Source organism: Gopherus evgoodei, chromosome 11 (assembly GCF_007399415.2).
Source record: "Gopherus evgoodei ecotype Sinaloan lineage chromosome 11, rGopEvg1_v1.p, whole genome shotgun sequence".
Classification (NCBI taxonomy): domain Eukaryota; kingdom Metazoa; phylum Chordata; order Testudines; family Testudinidae; genus Gopherus; species Gopherus evgoodei.
In genome coordinates, this window is record NC_044332.1 from 70774173 (window position 1) to 70792130 (window position 17958).

At 43.5% G+C, this 17958-nt stretch overlaps 1 protein-coding gene across 3 annotated transcripts in view; it reads right to left on the bottom strand.

Annotated features, from left to right (window-relative positions):
• Positions 1–4125: 4125 nt before the first annotated feature.
• SLC49A4 (solute carrier family 49 member 4) overlaps positions 4126–17958 on the bottom strand; it is a 123649-nt gene continuing 109816 nt past the window's right edge. Inside the window, exons 8-10 of one of the 3 annotated variants that reach the window (XM_030579860.1) lie at positions 11957–12165; positions 6800–6813; positions 5470–5554 (exon numbers count right to left, since the gene is read on the bottom strand). In XM_030579860.1, coding sequence (XP_030435720.1) covers positions 5470–5554; positions 6800–6813; positions 11957–12165 — 308 coding nt within the window. Of the gene's footprint in view, positions 5583–6531; positions 7267–11956; positions 12166–17958 lie in introns of those variants that run through there. The other 2 variants (XM_030579857.1, XM_030579856.1) reach the window with 2 other exon arrangements.

Sequence of the window (17958 nt, forward strand, 5' to 3'; positions counted from 1 at the left end):
TCCAAGATGAAAACAGAAATCATAACATCTGCACAAATATTTACTTTTGCTTGTTAAAACTTCAAATAAAGATGAATTTTCCCCTTTATTTATTATTGTTTCATCTGCCTTAAAATGCCAAGTGTAAATGCTATACGCAGGCTGACAGGTTTTCTGATTTCACTGTGGCCTCTGCATCCTCCGCTGATGTTACTTAAAGCAATACTCCTTCATGAATCAAAATAGATATTTCTAAACCTTCTAAAATAGGAAACTTAAGTGAGGTTTTTTCATGTTTTATGGATGCTGGGAGAACACCACTGCCCAAAATATGAAGCAGCATCTCATCAATAATAGCATCGACTTGCTAAAGACAGACAAATAAGGTTGATCAGAGTGATGTGGGTATTGTTTTAATTTCAGAGAGCTTTCCTCTTTATGATAGCAAGGGTCCTTGACTCTGGTCCCCATCATTGGAAGCTTTTGAGAACAGGTTGGACAAACACCTATCAGGGAAGTCTAGGTTTACGTGGTCCTGCCCCAGTGCAGGGGGTTGGACTAGATGACCTCTTATGATCTCTTCCAGCCCTACATTTTTATGATTCTACTATATTCTGGAACCACTGAAGATAATGGCAAAATTCTCATTCATTTTAATGGGGTGAGCTTTTAGCCCTATGTGATTGTGTAACTGCCATTTGAGAGAGAGAGAGAGAGAGAGAGAGAGAGAGTTTACACTGGTACTTTACAAAATTTAATACGATATTCAACACAAAATTCTAATCACACCAGCTATACACACTGTACATCCATCCATCAATGGTGGTGTGAATTTCTGGCATTTTCACACCAATGTAGCAGTTAACTTGCCAAACAATTCTAGTGAATTATATTTAGATTCTAACCAATCTAATAAAACATACAAAAACAGCATCTAAAACCAATTGTTTGCCACAACTAGACATTTGTTTTTCTCTTAAGTTTAAAAAAATGACTTAATGAGAAATAGATTTATTAATAAATTGCTACTCTCACAGCTTTATAGGATATCAAAAGCCATAGGATAAAACATCTAATCCCTATTCACATATCAGTCAATTCTCACAAATCTCATATCTTTCCCCCTTTTTGGTAGCAGCCAATATACACACACAGATCAACTTTTTTCTTCTTTTTACAATATAAGAATATATATTCACTCTTTGCTTAGTCCAAATGTTCTCCATAAACACACACTCCAGGTAATACAGCTCCTTCAAGATATCCCACATAGCAATACGGTCTCTTTCTTACATGCAACAGTGCATTTGGTAAATTCCCAAGTTTCCAAGATAGAAACATGGTAATGCAAATACAAGTTTCCATGTAGTGACTGCTGTTTTCCCAACAAAGTTACCACAAAATAATGCTCATTAATTGTAAGTTACTTTGCAATTCTCACGTCAGTACTGTACATAAGACTGCACAAGGGACAGTGTGTCTGACAAATCGATAGGAGTTTGATCTTAAGAGGTGCTGAACATCAGCAGGTCACACACTGAATGCATTCCTCACTGGGTTTGATGACAGCTACTGGTGGTCACCACCTCTTGGAATCTAGTCACAAGCAAGATCATGGTTACTAACATGGTTCTACACTCAAATACCTCTCTGAGCATCAATAAACCAACTTTTAATTGTATTTGACAAATGTAACCTGGAGAGACAGGACAACAGCTCTCTAGCCCATTTCCAAACAATTGGATCTGTGCAAAACAGTCTCTCCATAGCACTGTGGATGCACAAACCACATATATAGGCTGAAATTTGCCCAGACACTCAGGGGTTTAGGACCCCCAATATCCATTCTTTTAAAATTCCTTAGATGGCTTTGAAAATCTCAGCTGTAGCATATACCTGTATATATTAAATACAGTACTACACAATTTCCTCCTTCATATTCTATGAATACAGGAACTACACATATAGTTTGTATCTGTATATGCGCTATATCCAGTACAGTACTGTACATTACAGTACCTAAAATCCTTGGATTCTGCATTCTATGTTCAGTGATTTTCTACCACTGAAAATAATTTTCTTTGAATATCGCATAGATGCCTGGCCAACCCTTTCTTTAGAATTGAACTGGGAATTCAGAAAGCTCTGCTTCCATGGTACTTGTATGGACACACATTTAAGACTGAAAAGGCCATAAAGGAAGAAGGGAAACAAGAGGGAGGAAGTGGTGGGGGATGGGGTAGGAGGGAAGTGAAAAGAGACAGAAAATAGGATGGAAGTGAAAGCCAATCCTTCTAAATCTTATCTACCTCATTAGCAGCAAGAGAAATAGTACAGCTCAGGAGCCAGCCAAAGGAAAAGAGCAGCATAGCTGGAAGTTGAATTTACAGTTATTGTGGAGCCAAGTGAAAAACAGAGGAGCAGCCTAGGACGTAACTAGCTATTTAACACAAAGATCTATTACAAGAGAGAAATGGGAACTGCACAGCCTCATTGCTCACATTTTCAACACAAAATGCAGCATGACTGTCCATATTCTAGTGGCTTTGCACATATCAGGGCTAGGAAAAATTGCTCTTCTGGATTTCTACAGGAACTAACTCAGGGCCAAGAGGGGAAAGGGAATATTGTCTTTTCTTAGAGTATTTTCCTATTAAATTCAATTACAGTTATGGTCAGGAGTGTTTGATATCAATCAGTGTCAGTACTCACTGAAAATTAGAGGAACAATTAAAATTAAGTTGCACTTCCAAAAACTGATGTGCTTTTTACTGCTAAATAATAAATATGAAATATTTTATATTTCATTTCTGAATCTTTTCTGGGACAACTCAATATTAATATATAAGCAATATTTAAAACCCTCCCATTGTCTCTTTCAGTGAGACCTGATTAACCAAGATAACTTTTACCTTTACGAAGTCAAAAATACTAACAGGTAGCCTGCTCTGGTAATTGTTAGTCAGGCAAACTCTCATTGGCTTTGGTTGGAGTTCTACCTGAGTAAGGGCTGCTGGCTTGGATTCAGTGGGGGAGAATGCTTTTTGTGCAGTCAAATGAACATCTGAGCTATTTTAAAGATCATGTCAAAGTGCATTCTAATGCTAACAAAGCCACAATATTTTATATTTCCCCTATCCTCAGTCGTTCAACACATTCTCCCCCACTTGCCACTTGTTGATCTGATAAAGTCCTCAAATCTGAAAATTCATTTCTACTTATCATAGCAGCAGACTCTTACCTATAGGAGAACTTCTTTATATAACTGGGATCTGCTCCTGTAGTTCTCCTCAGGCAAAAGCTCCATCAGGCTCAAATGGGAATGTTGGTTGAGTAAGGACTGTAAAGTGGTGGCTTTTGCTAAATATAGTAGAACATAGCCAAGAAAGCTGGATGGTTAACACCTTTGTACCAATCAACTGGTGAAGACGGTAAAAGGATATGTCCAGCTGTACTTTGCCACTTTTCTTCAGCAGCTTGAACATGCTGATTAAATTTATTTAGGGTATCTCAATACAGATAGCTCCATTGTCCGACTAGTGCCTTTCAAGGAATAACTCTGAACTTGTAATAGCTGATGTAGTCAATAAACAAGGTCACAACATCCCATTACCTGCTATGGTAAATATGCCCATTTCACTGAAAACAATAAAAGCAGATGAGGTGAAATAACTTATTTCATTTTACTGCATGAGTACAATTTTGAATTTAAAATATCAGTGAAATATTCGCTCTTTACAGACAGCAGACAGAACAATGGATACATAGCTGAAGATGGTGCACAGTTCAGCTTTTATTTTTTGAGTTACAGTGGCTGTATTACTCAGGAGTGGCAGAGCACAGCCCCTCACAGGAGTGGAGTGCGTTTGATTCAGATTTCTCACTGAAGCAGAACATTACATGGCAACATCCTTGCACATGTACATATTCCCTCTATATCAAATACCTACATTAAGAAAGACATTCACCCAGTGAAATAAAAACTCATTTCACAGTTGGTATATGCTGCAACTTCATTCACTGAAATGATAGCTTTAGTCAAACAGTGGGCTACCACCATCCAAAGACATGATTTTTAAATAAACCTATAAACACACTCTACATACAATATTATATATTATATAATTATATACAACATATAAATATTATACACACCATCGTACATATATACACGTGCACACACACACATTAAACAGAGTACAGGAACCATACTCAACGTGGAAATGCTGTAAATATTTTTGAAGTGAATTATAAGAATTCAGAAAATTACTAATCAGTTTAAAATTTGTGTAAAAAAACTACTCGAAGTCTCTTAAGCATCTCTGTTCAAGTAAGGGCCAGATTGACCACAATTTTCTGCTTGGCACTGTACTTCCCAGGTTATGCCAAAATTCATAGACTCATGAAACAAAATATTCCACATGATGTGTCATTTCGCTGCTAACAAGGGCACCTCACAAAGTCCAAAGACATTTCAGAAAAATGCCATTTTTAAAGAACTGGGTATTTAAAAAACATTACTTAGTACCCATAATTTTAAACTAATCTTAAAAACACACATGCACTACAGCCCAAACCCCAAAACCTTTACTAAAGCTAAACTTACTGGGGATTCAGCCCTACACACCTACATTATTTAGTGGCATGAAATTGGGGTTCACAGTATTAACTGGAGATGAAAGAGAAGTATAGTGGTGGCCATTACATCATAAATATTTATCAACAGAGACATATCTGAGATACCATTGTTCTTTCCTATTCTAAGCATATGGAAAAATTGCATAACTTCAGTGCCACTGTCAGCGAAGGTGACTTTTAGTGGCAACTACTGTATAACTAAAACTGCACTTATCATTCAGTGCACACTTGTTCTGGAGCGAAAGTTAAAGATTTCTAATAACAGTTCAAGGACTGCTAAGGTTAGTCAATATGGATGAAAACTCAGGTACCAAAGTCTTACCAGAAAAGGCTTTATTGGAACATAATGTAGTGCAGCAAAACCATATTCTTTTAGCTTATATGTTTGCTGGCCTTTTAATATTTAAATGTGTTACCTATTTAAGTTATAGATTTTTTAAAAAGGTTATTCACTATTTGTATTCTGATAGAAGATGGAAAGATTACTGGTACCTTGGCATCTCTTTAAGTGGTTTGAGTTGGCACAGAAAATCTGTACACTTAATAGCTGCAAGTATTGTTTTTTAAATAAGATATCACAGTTCTGACTTCAGAATATACACATCAGATATAGTCCACTTGTGTATTTTAGGATATTCTTATTCCCAACTGAAGTACCACACTATTTATCAAGACAGTAATAAAGATCAAGTCAAGACATGTTTTAAAAAAATATCTTCGTAGTCTGATAAAACCACATTTAAAATTTCGTAGTTTCTTTGCTTTTTCCGCCATACAACTGTGCAATTCCAAGCAATGTGCAGAATGCAGTATTGACTTCCAGGCTCTCTCAAAACTCTGTCAGTTGTGCTATTAAACTGAGACAACGACATCAAGATAAAGTCTATCATAGGATTCCCTGAAGCACAGAATAAGGAGTAGGCTGAGCAAACATGACCTGGGAGGCACCATTGAACCAGGAACCTGTAAAACAAAACAAAAATGGATTAGAAGCCATATACATCCCACCGTCAAAGCAATCAGGACTTAATACTGGAAACTAAAAGTTTAACTGATGGCTTTGAGCTAGCTCGCTCTAATAACAAAACAGTAACAATGCATGGGATAGATGGATGAAAGATTTTATGAGATGTTAGGATCTTTTTAAAAACCTTAATACTGTTAATTAATTTAACTTATTCATTCACCTTTCATAGATTCTAAGGCCAAAAGACACCATTATACATCTAGTCAGGCCTGCAGTATACACAAGCCACAGAACCTCCTCAAAATAATTCCTAGAACTAACTTTTAGAAAAATGAAGAGGTTACTTACCTCTACATGGAGGTTCTTTAAGATGTGTAGTTCCTATCTGTATTCCACTGAGAGTTATACGCATGGGCCATGCGACCAGTGCTGGAGCGTTTCAAACTAGTAGTGTCCATTTGTTCGCACATGCGCCCTTGCTCTGCCTCATGGTTTCAACTAAGGTGATAAAGGGTGGGGCACACAGATTGCACCTTCAGTTCCTTTTCCACTGCAAATCAAACAGATCCCCAGCAGAGTGGAAGGAGGGCAGGACTGGAATACAGATAAGGACAACACACCTCAAAGAACCTCCAGTTACAAGTAACTGGAAGTTCTCGACTTCTTCAAGTGATGGTCCCTATTGTATTCCACTGAGGATGACTGACAAGCAGTATCTAGTTGGGAGGGTTCAAGGTGGAAGAGGGAATTGTGGAACGGAGAACAGCTGCACTGAATGAGGCACGCATTGCAGAGTCTTGCACTAGGGCATAATGGAAAGAAAAGGTATGTGCTGAACTCCTTGTGGCTGCCCTACATATGTCAGTTGGAACCATGTGAGTCTCAGGAGAATGCTCAGGAACATGACCTGAAGACAGCATGTCCAAAGCTAGGGAGTGCGGTCTCTGATGAGATCATGCACCAGGAGACGTGAGACCTCACCTCATCTCGGTCAAATAGCTCATGAGGACTAACAGCTGACTTGAGCTTCCTTGATGTAAGCAGCATGCACTCCACAGACAGAGCCGGGGCCAGAACCAGGGCCAGAATGGAGGATTGCTTTTGAACCAATGAATTCTGTGACTTTGGGGGTATCGATCTGGAAGGGGTACACAGTTCGGTAACTGGGAACAGAGGATTCAAGGTTCTATGTGACTTCTTGTTGTGTTTACATGCTGTGGAATGCACCACTTCTCCATGGCTAGAACCCATGGAAGATGCAGCATCCTTCATGGGTCTTCAGGAAGACTCACTTTCATGCTTCTGCACGTTTCCTTGCCTCACGGTTAGGCCCCGGCATGGGGTCCGTAGTGCTGGTACCAGCGGAACTGGACTTGAATGCCACAGTAGGAGGCACACTCCTTGATGTGCAGGTCAATATACAGAAAGAGAGGGGTTCCGCAGTCTGGATCCAACCGCAGCCTCACGGTGACATCTGTGAGGTATTTCTTGAGATGGAGAGCCTGGCCTTCCTGGGTATGGGCTGGAAGGACAGACAGATAATGCACCTGGATGCGACGTGGGCTTTGCCAAGCAGCAGAGGCAGCATTGGTGCTACTCACTGATGGGAAATGAGCAAGGGCAGGAAGTGCAGATCTTGAACCCTGGCATCTTCGACATATTCCAGTACCCAGGTATGGATGCTGATGGGGAAGAGGGCAGGAAGCCGGCAAAAACGGCATCCCAAAATCCTTAAAGTCCTAAACTACCACTAAAACTACTACAAAAATAACAAAACACTAACTATACAAAAATAAAACAGTCTTTTCTCCTGAAATTAGGAAAGTGCGTCACCAGAGACGAGAGAACAGAAGGGGCTCTGACTCAGACCATGCGGTGGTGAAAAGGAACTGAGCCCGTGGTTGGTCTGCCTGACCCTTTATCACTTAAGTCAAAACAATGAGGTGGAGCAAGGGCACGTGTGAACCAGTGGACACTGCTATTTTGAAAAGTTCTGGCTCCGAGTGCATGCGTATAACCCTGAGTGGAATACTATAGGGACCGTTACTTAAAGAAAAAAAAAGTCAGTGATGGAGAATTCACCATGACCCTTGGTAAATTGTTCCAGTGGTTAATTATGCTCCCTGTTAAAAATGTATGCCTGATTTCCAGTCTGAATATGTGTAGCTTGAACTTCCAGCCATTGGATCATGTCGTGCTTTTTTCTGCTACACTGAAGAGGCCATTATTAAATATTTGTTCTCTATGCAGATACCTGGATTGTAATCAAGTCACCGCATAACCTTCTCCTTGTTAAGCTAAATGGATTGAGCTCCTTGAGTTTATTGCTATAAAGCATGTTTTCTAATCCTTTAATCATTCTCATGGTTCTCCTCTGAACCCTCTCCAATTTATCAACATCTTTCTTGAACCGTGGAAACCAGAACTGGACACAGTATTCCAGCAGTGGTCACAGCAGTGCCAAATACAGAGTTAAAAATCTCTCTACTCCTACTAAAGATTCTCTTGTTTGTACATCCCAAGATCGCATTAGCTCTCTGGGCCACAACTTCACACTGGGAGCTCATGTTCAGCTTATCCACCATGACATGATCCACCATATCTTTTTCAGAGTCACTTCCTCCTAGAACAGAGGCCCCTCCACATCCGTCCAAGTATGGCCTACATTCTTTGTTCCTAGATGTATACGTTTACATTTAGCCATATTACAATGCATATTATTTGCTTCCGCCCAGTTTACCCAGTGATTCAGATTGCTCTGAATCAGTGATCTCTGTCCTCTTCATTATTTGCCACTCCCACAATTTTTGAGTCATCTGCAAACTTTTTCAGTGATGACAGTAGGGAAAAGAAAACCAACCTTAAATAGCAGTCTTATTGTTTCATAGGACTTGTCTACACAAACGATTACATACACCGTGGAAAACTGCCATAGTCTAACTATTCACATACACCATGGTGACACGTTAACCATTAATTAGAGCACTTTGATCTATTCCTCTCTGAAACAGAACTAGCTCAAAGTGTTCTAGCAAACTGTTAACACATGTTAGCAGGATATACCCAGCTAGAGCTGGATAGTTTCACACCTTATCATGCCATGGTCTGGTTGTTAGTATACCTAAGCCCTTAGATTTCTACTGGCTACAATATGAAAAGGATAATAAACAGCACTTTGATTATGCATCAGTTCAGCTATACAGTTTGGACATGGAAAGCTAATTTCTCAACAGAAACTTTTGTGCAGTAAAACTATCCAAGTTATAAAGGTCCCACAAAAAACTCTCAAGAGACCTCTTTGTAACCATTAAATATAATGGGTAAGAGCTCTTAAGAGCATGTGTCTTGTAGGTTTGAACAGCCCTCCCCACTGATCAATATTTAATTATTAGTTTAGCCATTTTAATCAGAAAGCAAAGGCATAGCAATTCCTTTTGTTTTAGTATCTTGTCTCTGACATAAGTGATTGAAGAAGCATCAGTTTTACTGGAGATGGTCTTTTGCCTCATTCAATATTTCTACAGAATTCTAAATGCTCTCTTAAGGTTTAGTAATCATATTAAAGGCTCCAGCAATGCTGCTTAGTTTAATCCATAATTTATATGGCTAAAGGTAAAGCACAATGTGTGTTCTGGAATGCAAAAACACAACATCAGAAAGGTCGAGAAATCAAACCCCAGAAAATGGCAGAACAAAACCCACCCCCTAAAAACTCTGTCTCTATTATTGTAGTAAATTTAGACATGCCTCAGTAAAATTCTTAGCTGGTTTAAGTAGGACTGCTGTATTCCCAGAAGTTATCAGAAACATGCCTCTCTAACATTTTCCTCAGAAAACTATACTTGTGCTTAACTAGACTGAAGATAATCTAAACCAAACATCTAAAAAGGCTGAGAATTTTATGATCTATTTTAAACTTTCTCTTTTTGTACTACAAAAATCAGTAAAGCACCAGTCAATTCACGCTAACAAATCATAAAAAGTCCAAAGTTTTAAAAAAATAGAACACTGAAGAAAACATGAAACAATATGCAGAGACTGGGCTTTTGATACTAGAATATGGTGCTAAGAAGTTAGATTAGGGATTCTAAAGTCTTAAATCTCACATTCTAATCATCTGGATCAGAATCTTCAGTCTACTAGAAAACTGTAAGGACTGGCTCCCCAACAGCCTTAATAATTGGGACACTAATATCAGAATATGAGGAGAGGGGAAACATCAGAATGAAAACTAGTGACTGATTATATGATTTATATGAAAGTGAGGCAGAGAGGCCTAGAATTCTACTGCACTTCAGTTAGAATAATAGCAAAAGATGTATGAAAATCAGAGGAGAAAAGACTGATTTTAAAAAGGAAGCATTTTATTAGAAAATCATTTTCCCATTTTCAATGGATTTTTGTTTTGGTAACACAGCCAGTAATTTAATCGAATGGACATTGATCAGCCCTTAGAGATCATATAAATGATCTCGCTTTATAATTTGAGACACTGCATCATTGAGAATGCATTAGCTTGAAGATAACAGTGTAACTGAGTGCTTCTTCCTTTGGAAAAAAAGACTACAGCTTATGCTTTTTCATGTTTGCATTCATGTGTATTTATTGACATCCTTTATGGAAAAAGTACTAGGAGTATTCTAAATAATGGTCCAAAACCATGGGTTATCCAACATGTTACTGCCATGTTTGAGGTACTACTGTAGAATACTTAATAATTTATTTTTAGTAAAATGACCTCAGACCCATTGATTTGGTTGGTACAATGTACTATATCCTAATACTCCATGGAAAATGAATTCATAACACTGGACTTTCACTCTCATTTAGAAGTACACTGAAAATATTTCAAATTTCTTTGTTTCATCTTGCCAACTCATATGTGAATATTGGAACACAATCGTATTTGTGTTAAATCAGTTCACATCCACTAATATTCTCATATAGATCTGATTAAATCATTGGCAATTTGAACGAGTTTCCCAAACAAACATCAAATCACTTTTACTGGAAGATACAGGCCCATATTTGAATAAACTGGCTTTTAATTTCCAGGCCACAAATGACAGTTTAAATTTCTATTAGCTTGCACCTACAAACAGCAGTTAGAAGGTAGATGAATTTACAATTATTCCTTTTCATAATTACACCTCTACCTTGATATAACGCTGTCCTTGGGAGACAAAAATCTTACCGCGTTATAGGTGAAACTATGTAACATTGAACTTACTTTGATCCACCGGAGTGTGAACCCCCCCCCCCCCCCGAGCACTGCTTTACCACATTATATCCAAATTTGTGTTATCTCGGTGGCGTTATATCGAGGGTAGCGGTGTAATGTAGGTAGAAACCAGAGACTATGCTGAGACATCTGAGTCTGGCCAATAATTTTACTATTTTTAATTTCAAATACAGTTTACTGTGAAGTTTACCACTTTCCTCTTGGCTAGGAACATAACATTTTAATTAAGAGATGTCTTGACAATTATACTTAGAATTCATATAAGGTTTTATACTTACAAAGCAAACTACAAATGTTTTGGTTGAAAGTATTCTTCTTGTACCAAGAAAGAAAAATTAACCTTGCTGATTTCTACATATAAAAATAGCAATTTGTAACTTTAAAAAGAAGAATTAGTGAGGTTGCAGGGTTTTATTCTAAACGTATCTAGATTTTCATATTGTTACCATAGTAACTCATATCTAAATGCAAATATAATTTGCAAGATACACCACTCAAAATTACAATGACACATTATGTGAGCAAATAAATAATACACGAGATGAAAATAATAAAGGCTCTATAAAGAATTTGTTGGAAATATCAACACAAAGGACTACCTTAGCTTATTAGACCACTACACACCATCTACTGCCGTATTCTGACTCAGAGCAGTGGCCAATGTCTTGTGAAGGTAACTCTCTCCCACCATCAATAATTCACCCAACCATGTTTTCATGATAAACATTGCGGGGACGGAGGAGAAATTTTTTCTGCCCACTACCAGCAAGCAGTTTATACCCTGACAGCATGAGATTGGATTAGCTTTATTGTTGTTTTATCTAGCAAAGCTACAAATGTTATTAATGGCCAGAACATAATCCAGTTCTTTGTAAAAATCCAGCCATCATGTTTATCTCAACAGCTTCCTGCTGCAGTGAATTCCATGCAAAGTCTGGATATCTGTTTTCTAACTAAAGGATTTCATTCTTCAATTGGCATGCATGTAAAGACAAACAATTACAGGTCTTTTCTCCCACTGATGTGCAGGAGATTTATGCACAGAATTAGCATTAATGGAGTTTGTATGTAAATCCTCCTGCCACTGGTGCCAAAACAGACCCCTTATAGAATGTATTCACAGAGAATACATTTAGTAAATAGCTCATATTTCTTACCTGTATGGTAAAATGTGAGAAAAACAAAAGCACTCCCATAAACATGTTACTCAAAAAGGTGACAACACCACACGTAATTCCTTCTGGAACCGGGTAGACCGTCTCCACGAAAAGCTCAAAGAATATAGGTATGCTACTATTCAGGAATACTCCGAGCAAGATACAGGATGTGTATAGTGTAGCTACAACAAAAAACAAGAAGAGTGCTTTAGTTTCATAGTAGCATTTTGCTATCATATTTCAAACAAAAGATGCCCAGGATATTAATGCTTAAGTAACTGGAAGACAAAGGAGAATCAGACCTATTTTTACCTCTGTGCATCGTATAGTGTATAATGTCTCTCTGTTAGTATTCAGCATTCATTTTTGGTTTGATCACCTCAGCAATTTTATTTGGATACAAACTGAATTCCTGAAGATACACTGAGTGATTTGGAGTATGTCAGAAAACACTGGAAATATCAATATCAGAAAACACTGGAAAAAATATTTATGCAAAGAGATATCTAGGTTGAGTTACCTTCAAAGTGAACAATAACTGTTTATACTCAATTAGAGCAGAAACAATTACTGTACTGAATCAGAAATGAACTGGAAATTAACATTTTGACTCTCAGTTCCAAAGGTCAGAACTAATTTTTGTTTTCACTTTCCAGACGAATAATACTAATGAGCTACCAGATACCAATGCCAATCCAGGCATTGCAGGATTAGCCTCTAGTTCAGTGGTTCTCAAACTTTTCTACTGGTGACCCCTTTCATATAGCAAGCCTCTGAGCGCGAACCCCCCTTATAAATTAAAACTCTTTTTTGTATATTTAGCACCATTATAAATGCTGGAAGCAAAGCAGGGTTTGGGGTGGAGGCTGACAGCTCACGACCCCACCATGTAATAACCTGGCAACTCCCTGAGGGGCCCTTACCCCCAGTTTGAGAAAGCCTGCTCTAGTTGAAAGAGTAGGTTATTTGTCATTGCAGGACTCCGATTTTTCATCCTGGATGCATAATATTAGAATATGGCAATTTCTTTAACTGGCTGGGGTATTTTGTTCTTTGACTTCTGATGTCACCGGACTTCTTCCAGTTTCATGCTAGTATAGATATTTTACCTAGGAAATCTAGATCTTCTAAAGCTATTCAGAAAAAGACGGTTACTCACCGTTGTAACTGTTGTTCTTCGAGATGTGTTGCTCATATCCATTCCAGGTAGGTGTGCGCGCCGCGCGTGCACATTTGCCGGAAACTTTTTTACCCTAGCAACTCCAGTGGGCCGGCAGGTCGCCCCCTAGAGTGGCGCCACTATGGCACTAGATATATACCCCTGCCGGCCTGCCCGCTCCTCAGTTCCTTCTTGCCAGCTACTCCGACAGTGGGGAAGGAGGGTGGGTGTGGAATGGATATGAGCAACACATCTCGAAGAACAACAGTTACAACGGTGAGTAACCGTCTTTTCTTCTTCGAGTGATTGCTCATATCCATTCCAGGTAGGTGAATCCCAAGCCTTACCTAGGCGGTGGGGTCGGAGTGAGAAGTCGCGGCCTGGAGCACTGCAGAGCCAAAGGCCGCATCATCTCTGGACTGCTGAACCAGGGCATAATGGGAAGCGAATGTGTGGACTGATGACCAGGTCGCCGCCCTACAAATCTCTTGGATTGGCACGCGGGCAAGGAAAGCCAGCAATGATGCCTGTGCTCTGGTGGAGTGAGCAGTCACACGGCCCGTCGGAACGTGGGCCAGGTCATAACAGGTCCTGATACAGGGGTAACCCAGGAAGATATCCTCTGCGAGGAATCGGTAGCCCCTTGACCCGGTCCGCTACCGCCACGAATAACTGGGGGGACTTGCGGAACGGTTTGGTCCTGTCCACATAAATTGCTAGTGCCCGACGGACATCTAGCGAGTGGAGCTGTTGCTCCCTGCGGGACGAATGGGGCTTTGGGAAAAAGACGAGGAGGAAGATCTTCTGGTTAATGTGGAAAGCTGAGACCACCTTGGGAAGGAAGGCAGGGTGTGGTCTCAGCTGAACCTTGTCTTTATGGAAGACCGTATACGGGGGATCTACTGTGAGGGCCCGTAGTTCTGACACCCGTCTAGCTGAGGTGATGGCCACTACGAAGGCGGTCTTCCATGAGAGATAGAGCAGGGAGCAAGTAGCTAACGGCTCGAACGGAGGACCCATGAGCCGAGTTAGGACCAGGTTGAGATCCCATGAAGGGGCAGGAGGGCGGATCTGTGGATAGAGACGCTCCAGTCCCTTCAGGAATCTCACCACCATAGGGTGGGAGAAGACGGAACATCCGTCCACTCCAGGATGAAACGCGAAGATAGCCGCTAGGTGGACCCCGAGGGACGACAACGCCAGACCCTGGGCCTTGAGGGACCAGATGTAGTCTGAATAGTGGTGATGGGAATCTCCATAGGGAGAAGACCTTTCTCCGAACACCCACAGGAGAAACGCTTCCACTTAGCCGAGTAAGTATCCCTGGTGGAAGGCCTTCTACTGCCCAGGAGAACCTCCCGAACCGGGGTAGAGCAGCATAGCTCGGAGCCTGTCAACCACGCAGGAGCCATGCTGTAAGGTGCAGAGACGGAAGGTCCGGGTGACAGAGCCTGCCGTGGTCCTGGGTGATCAGGTCCGGATGTAGGGGCAGGGCAACTGGGTTGGCTACTGAGAGGTCCAGCAACATGGGGTACCAATGTTGTCTGGCCCACGCTGGAGCTATGAGAATCACCCGAGCTCTGTCTTTGCGCACCTTGAGGAGAACCCTGTGTATCAGCGGAACGGGAGGGAATGCGTAAAACAGGTGGGTCGCCCATGGGATCAGGAAGGCATCCACTATAGACCCGGGGTCCCGACCCTGAAAGGAGCAGAAAGTTCGACATTTCCTGTTCTCCCTGGACGCGAAGAGATCCATCTGGGGACGACCCCACCTCTGGAAGAGTGAGAGGGCAACGTCTGGACGGAGGGACCACTCGTGCGAGTGGAAGGACCTGCTCAGTCGATCCGCTAGAGTGTTTCGTGCTCCTGGGAGATAGGAGGCGGAAAGGTGAACGGCATGGGCTATGCAAAACTCCCAGAGACACATCCCTCGAGACATAGGGGAGAGGACCTGGTGCCGCCCTGCTTGTTGACGTAGAACATGGTCGTTGTGTTGTCGGTGAACACTGTGACACAACGACCCTGAAGGTGATGGACCAACGCTTGACAAGCAAGACGGACCGCTCTCAACTCCCGTATGTTGATGTGGAGGCCCAGCTCCTGAGGCGTCCACAAGCCTTGAGTTCTTTGGGTGCCGCAGTGCGCTCCCCAGCCCAGATCTGAGGCGTCCGTAGTCAGGGATGCCGAGGGTTGGGGCGGATGAAACGGGAGCCCCGCACAGACTATGGACTGGTCCAGCCACCACCGAAGGGAGTCCAGTACCCTTTGGGGAACTGTGACAACTGTGTCCAACGAATGTCTGGCCGGCCAGTACCGCGCGATGAGCCAAGATTGAAGAGGCCTCATGCGGAGTCGGGCATATGCTGTTACGAACGTACAGGCCGCCATATGGCCCAGGAGGGCCAGACAAGTTCTTAGAGAGGTCAGCGGGGCCGCCTGCAAGCACAGAATGATGGCCGACAGTGACTGGAACCTGGGCAAGGGTAGCAAGGCCCTGGCTAGGGTAGAGTCCAGAACGGCCCCGATGAACTCTATCCTCTCCGTGGGGAGCAGAGTAGACTTGTCCACATTGATCACGAGGCCTAGGGCAGCAAAGAGGCTGCTGATCCTGCGGACGTGGTCGCGGACCTGCAGCTCCGATGTGCCCCAGATCAGCCAGTCGTCGAGGTAGGGGAACACGTGAATGCGGCAGCGCCGGAGGTGTGCGACGACGACTGCCATGCATTTCGTGAACACCCTCGGGGCCGTAGAGAGGCCAAACGGGAGGACCGCAAATTGATAATGTTGGTGGTCGACCACAAAGCGGGAGGAAACGCCTGTGCTGGCGGAATATGGCCATATGGAAGTAAGCGTCCTGCATGTCGAGGGCGGCGTACCAGTCTCCGGGATCCAGGGATGGGATGATGGTTCCAAGGGATACCATACAGAACTTCAACTTCACCATATACTTGTTGAGTTCCCGCAGGTCGAGGATAGGCCTGAGGCCCCCCTTGGACTTGGGGATTAGAAAGTAGCGGGAATAAAACCCCTTGCCCTTCTCGCTCTCTGGAACCTCCTCTATGGCTCCCTTGACGAGGAGTGTGTGCACCTCCTGACGGAGGAATTGCTCGTGAGAAGGGTCCCTGAAGAGGGACAAGGATGGTGGGGGAGGGGCGATGAAACTGCAGGCGATAACCGGCCTGCCACAGTACGCAAGGACCCAACGGTCCGATGTTATTTGGGTCCACGCCGGGAGGAAAAATGAAAGACGGTTGGAGAACTGCGGGGAAGGATCCGGAGGGGAAACTGGTACTGCACCCTCGGGTGCACCTTCAAAATGAAGGCTTGGGTCCAGGAAGGGCCTTGGCGGAGCCTTGGTTTTGCCCCGTTTGGCCACCCGACTGTCTGCGTCGGTTGTCCTGCCGCAGTGCCTGGTGAGGTCCTGCCGCGGACAGAACTGAGGATACGGGAGACGCTGCTGGTGTTGGTTCTGCTGCCAGAATGGCCTGCGCTGTGTCGCAGGCGTATGCATCCCCAAGGACCGTATTATGACCCTATTGTCTTTAAGGTCCTTTAGTCTGGGGTCTGTTTTAGCGGAAAACAGGCCCTGGCCTTCGAAGGGGAGGTCCTGGATAGTATGCTGGAGCTCTGGCAGAAGGCCAGAGACCTGAAGTGAGGAAATTCGGCGCATCGTAAGCCCCGAGGCAAGGGTCCGAGCGGCCGAGTCCGCAGCATCTAAGGAGGCTTGTAGCGAGGTCCTCGCTACCATTTTGCCCTCATCCAGGATGGTGGTAAACTCCTGGCGGGCGTCCTGTGGTAACAGCTCTGCAAATTTTCCCGCCGCTACCCAAGAGTTAAAGGAGTAGCGGCGAAGGAGTGGCCTGCTGGTTCGAGACCCTGAGCTGTAGCGCCCCCGCTGAATAGACCTTGCGGCCCAGGAGGTCCATCCGTCTTGCCTCCTTCGACTTGGGTGCCGGGGCCTCTTGACCGTGGCGCTCCCTGTCGTTCACCGACTGGACCACAGGGGACCAGGGTGTCAGGTGAACGTGCAGGTACTCAAAGCCCTTCGAGGGGGCCATGTACTTCCTTTCCACTCCTCGAGCGGTCGGAGGGATGGAGGCCGGTGAATTGCCAGATAGTAGCGGCGTTGGCCTGAATAGTCTTGATAAAAGGCAGGGCCACTCTGGTGGGCGCATCGGCGGAGAGGATGCTCACCACCGGGTCCTCGATTTCAGAGACCTCCTCTTCTGAATGTCCAGGCTCTGTGCCACTCGTCGGAGGAGGTCCTGGTGTGCCCTAAGATCTAGAGGGGGAGGGCTGGAGGACGACGGTACCGCCACTGCCTCATCCGGGGAAGACGATGAGGAAACCCCCGGCAACAGAGCGTCCACGGGGGGTTCTGTCTGAGGCTGCACCTCCGTCACTGGAGGGAGCTCTGGGTCCTGGTGGTTGGACCTGTCTTCTTGCTTCGGGGGAAGGAGGGGGTCTAGACACCGTTGCCTCAGGTGGCCTGCGTTCCGCCGCAGGGCGGGGAGTAATATGTTGTGGGCCCTGGGCTTGGCGGTAGCCCATGGGGTCCAAAACCCCCACTGTTGAGGCCCTCGTTCCTGAGGTGGAGGGTCCTGAAACAGGGCCGAGTATCTGTCCTGGCCCAAGGCATAGGCGCTCTCTGCCTGAGAGGACACGGATGGTTCCCTTGAAGGCCACGGAGGCGCTGAGCCAGTTTGATAGACCTCTCTATATGCCAACGCCCGACGCTCTCCTCGGTGCCGAGGATCGGTGCCGCGATCCGTATCAGTGCCGGGATCGGGACCGGGAACGGAGTGGTAGTCGGTGC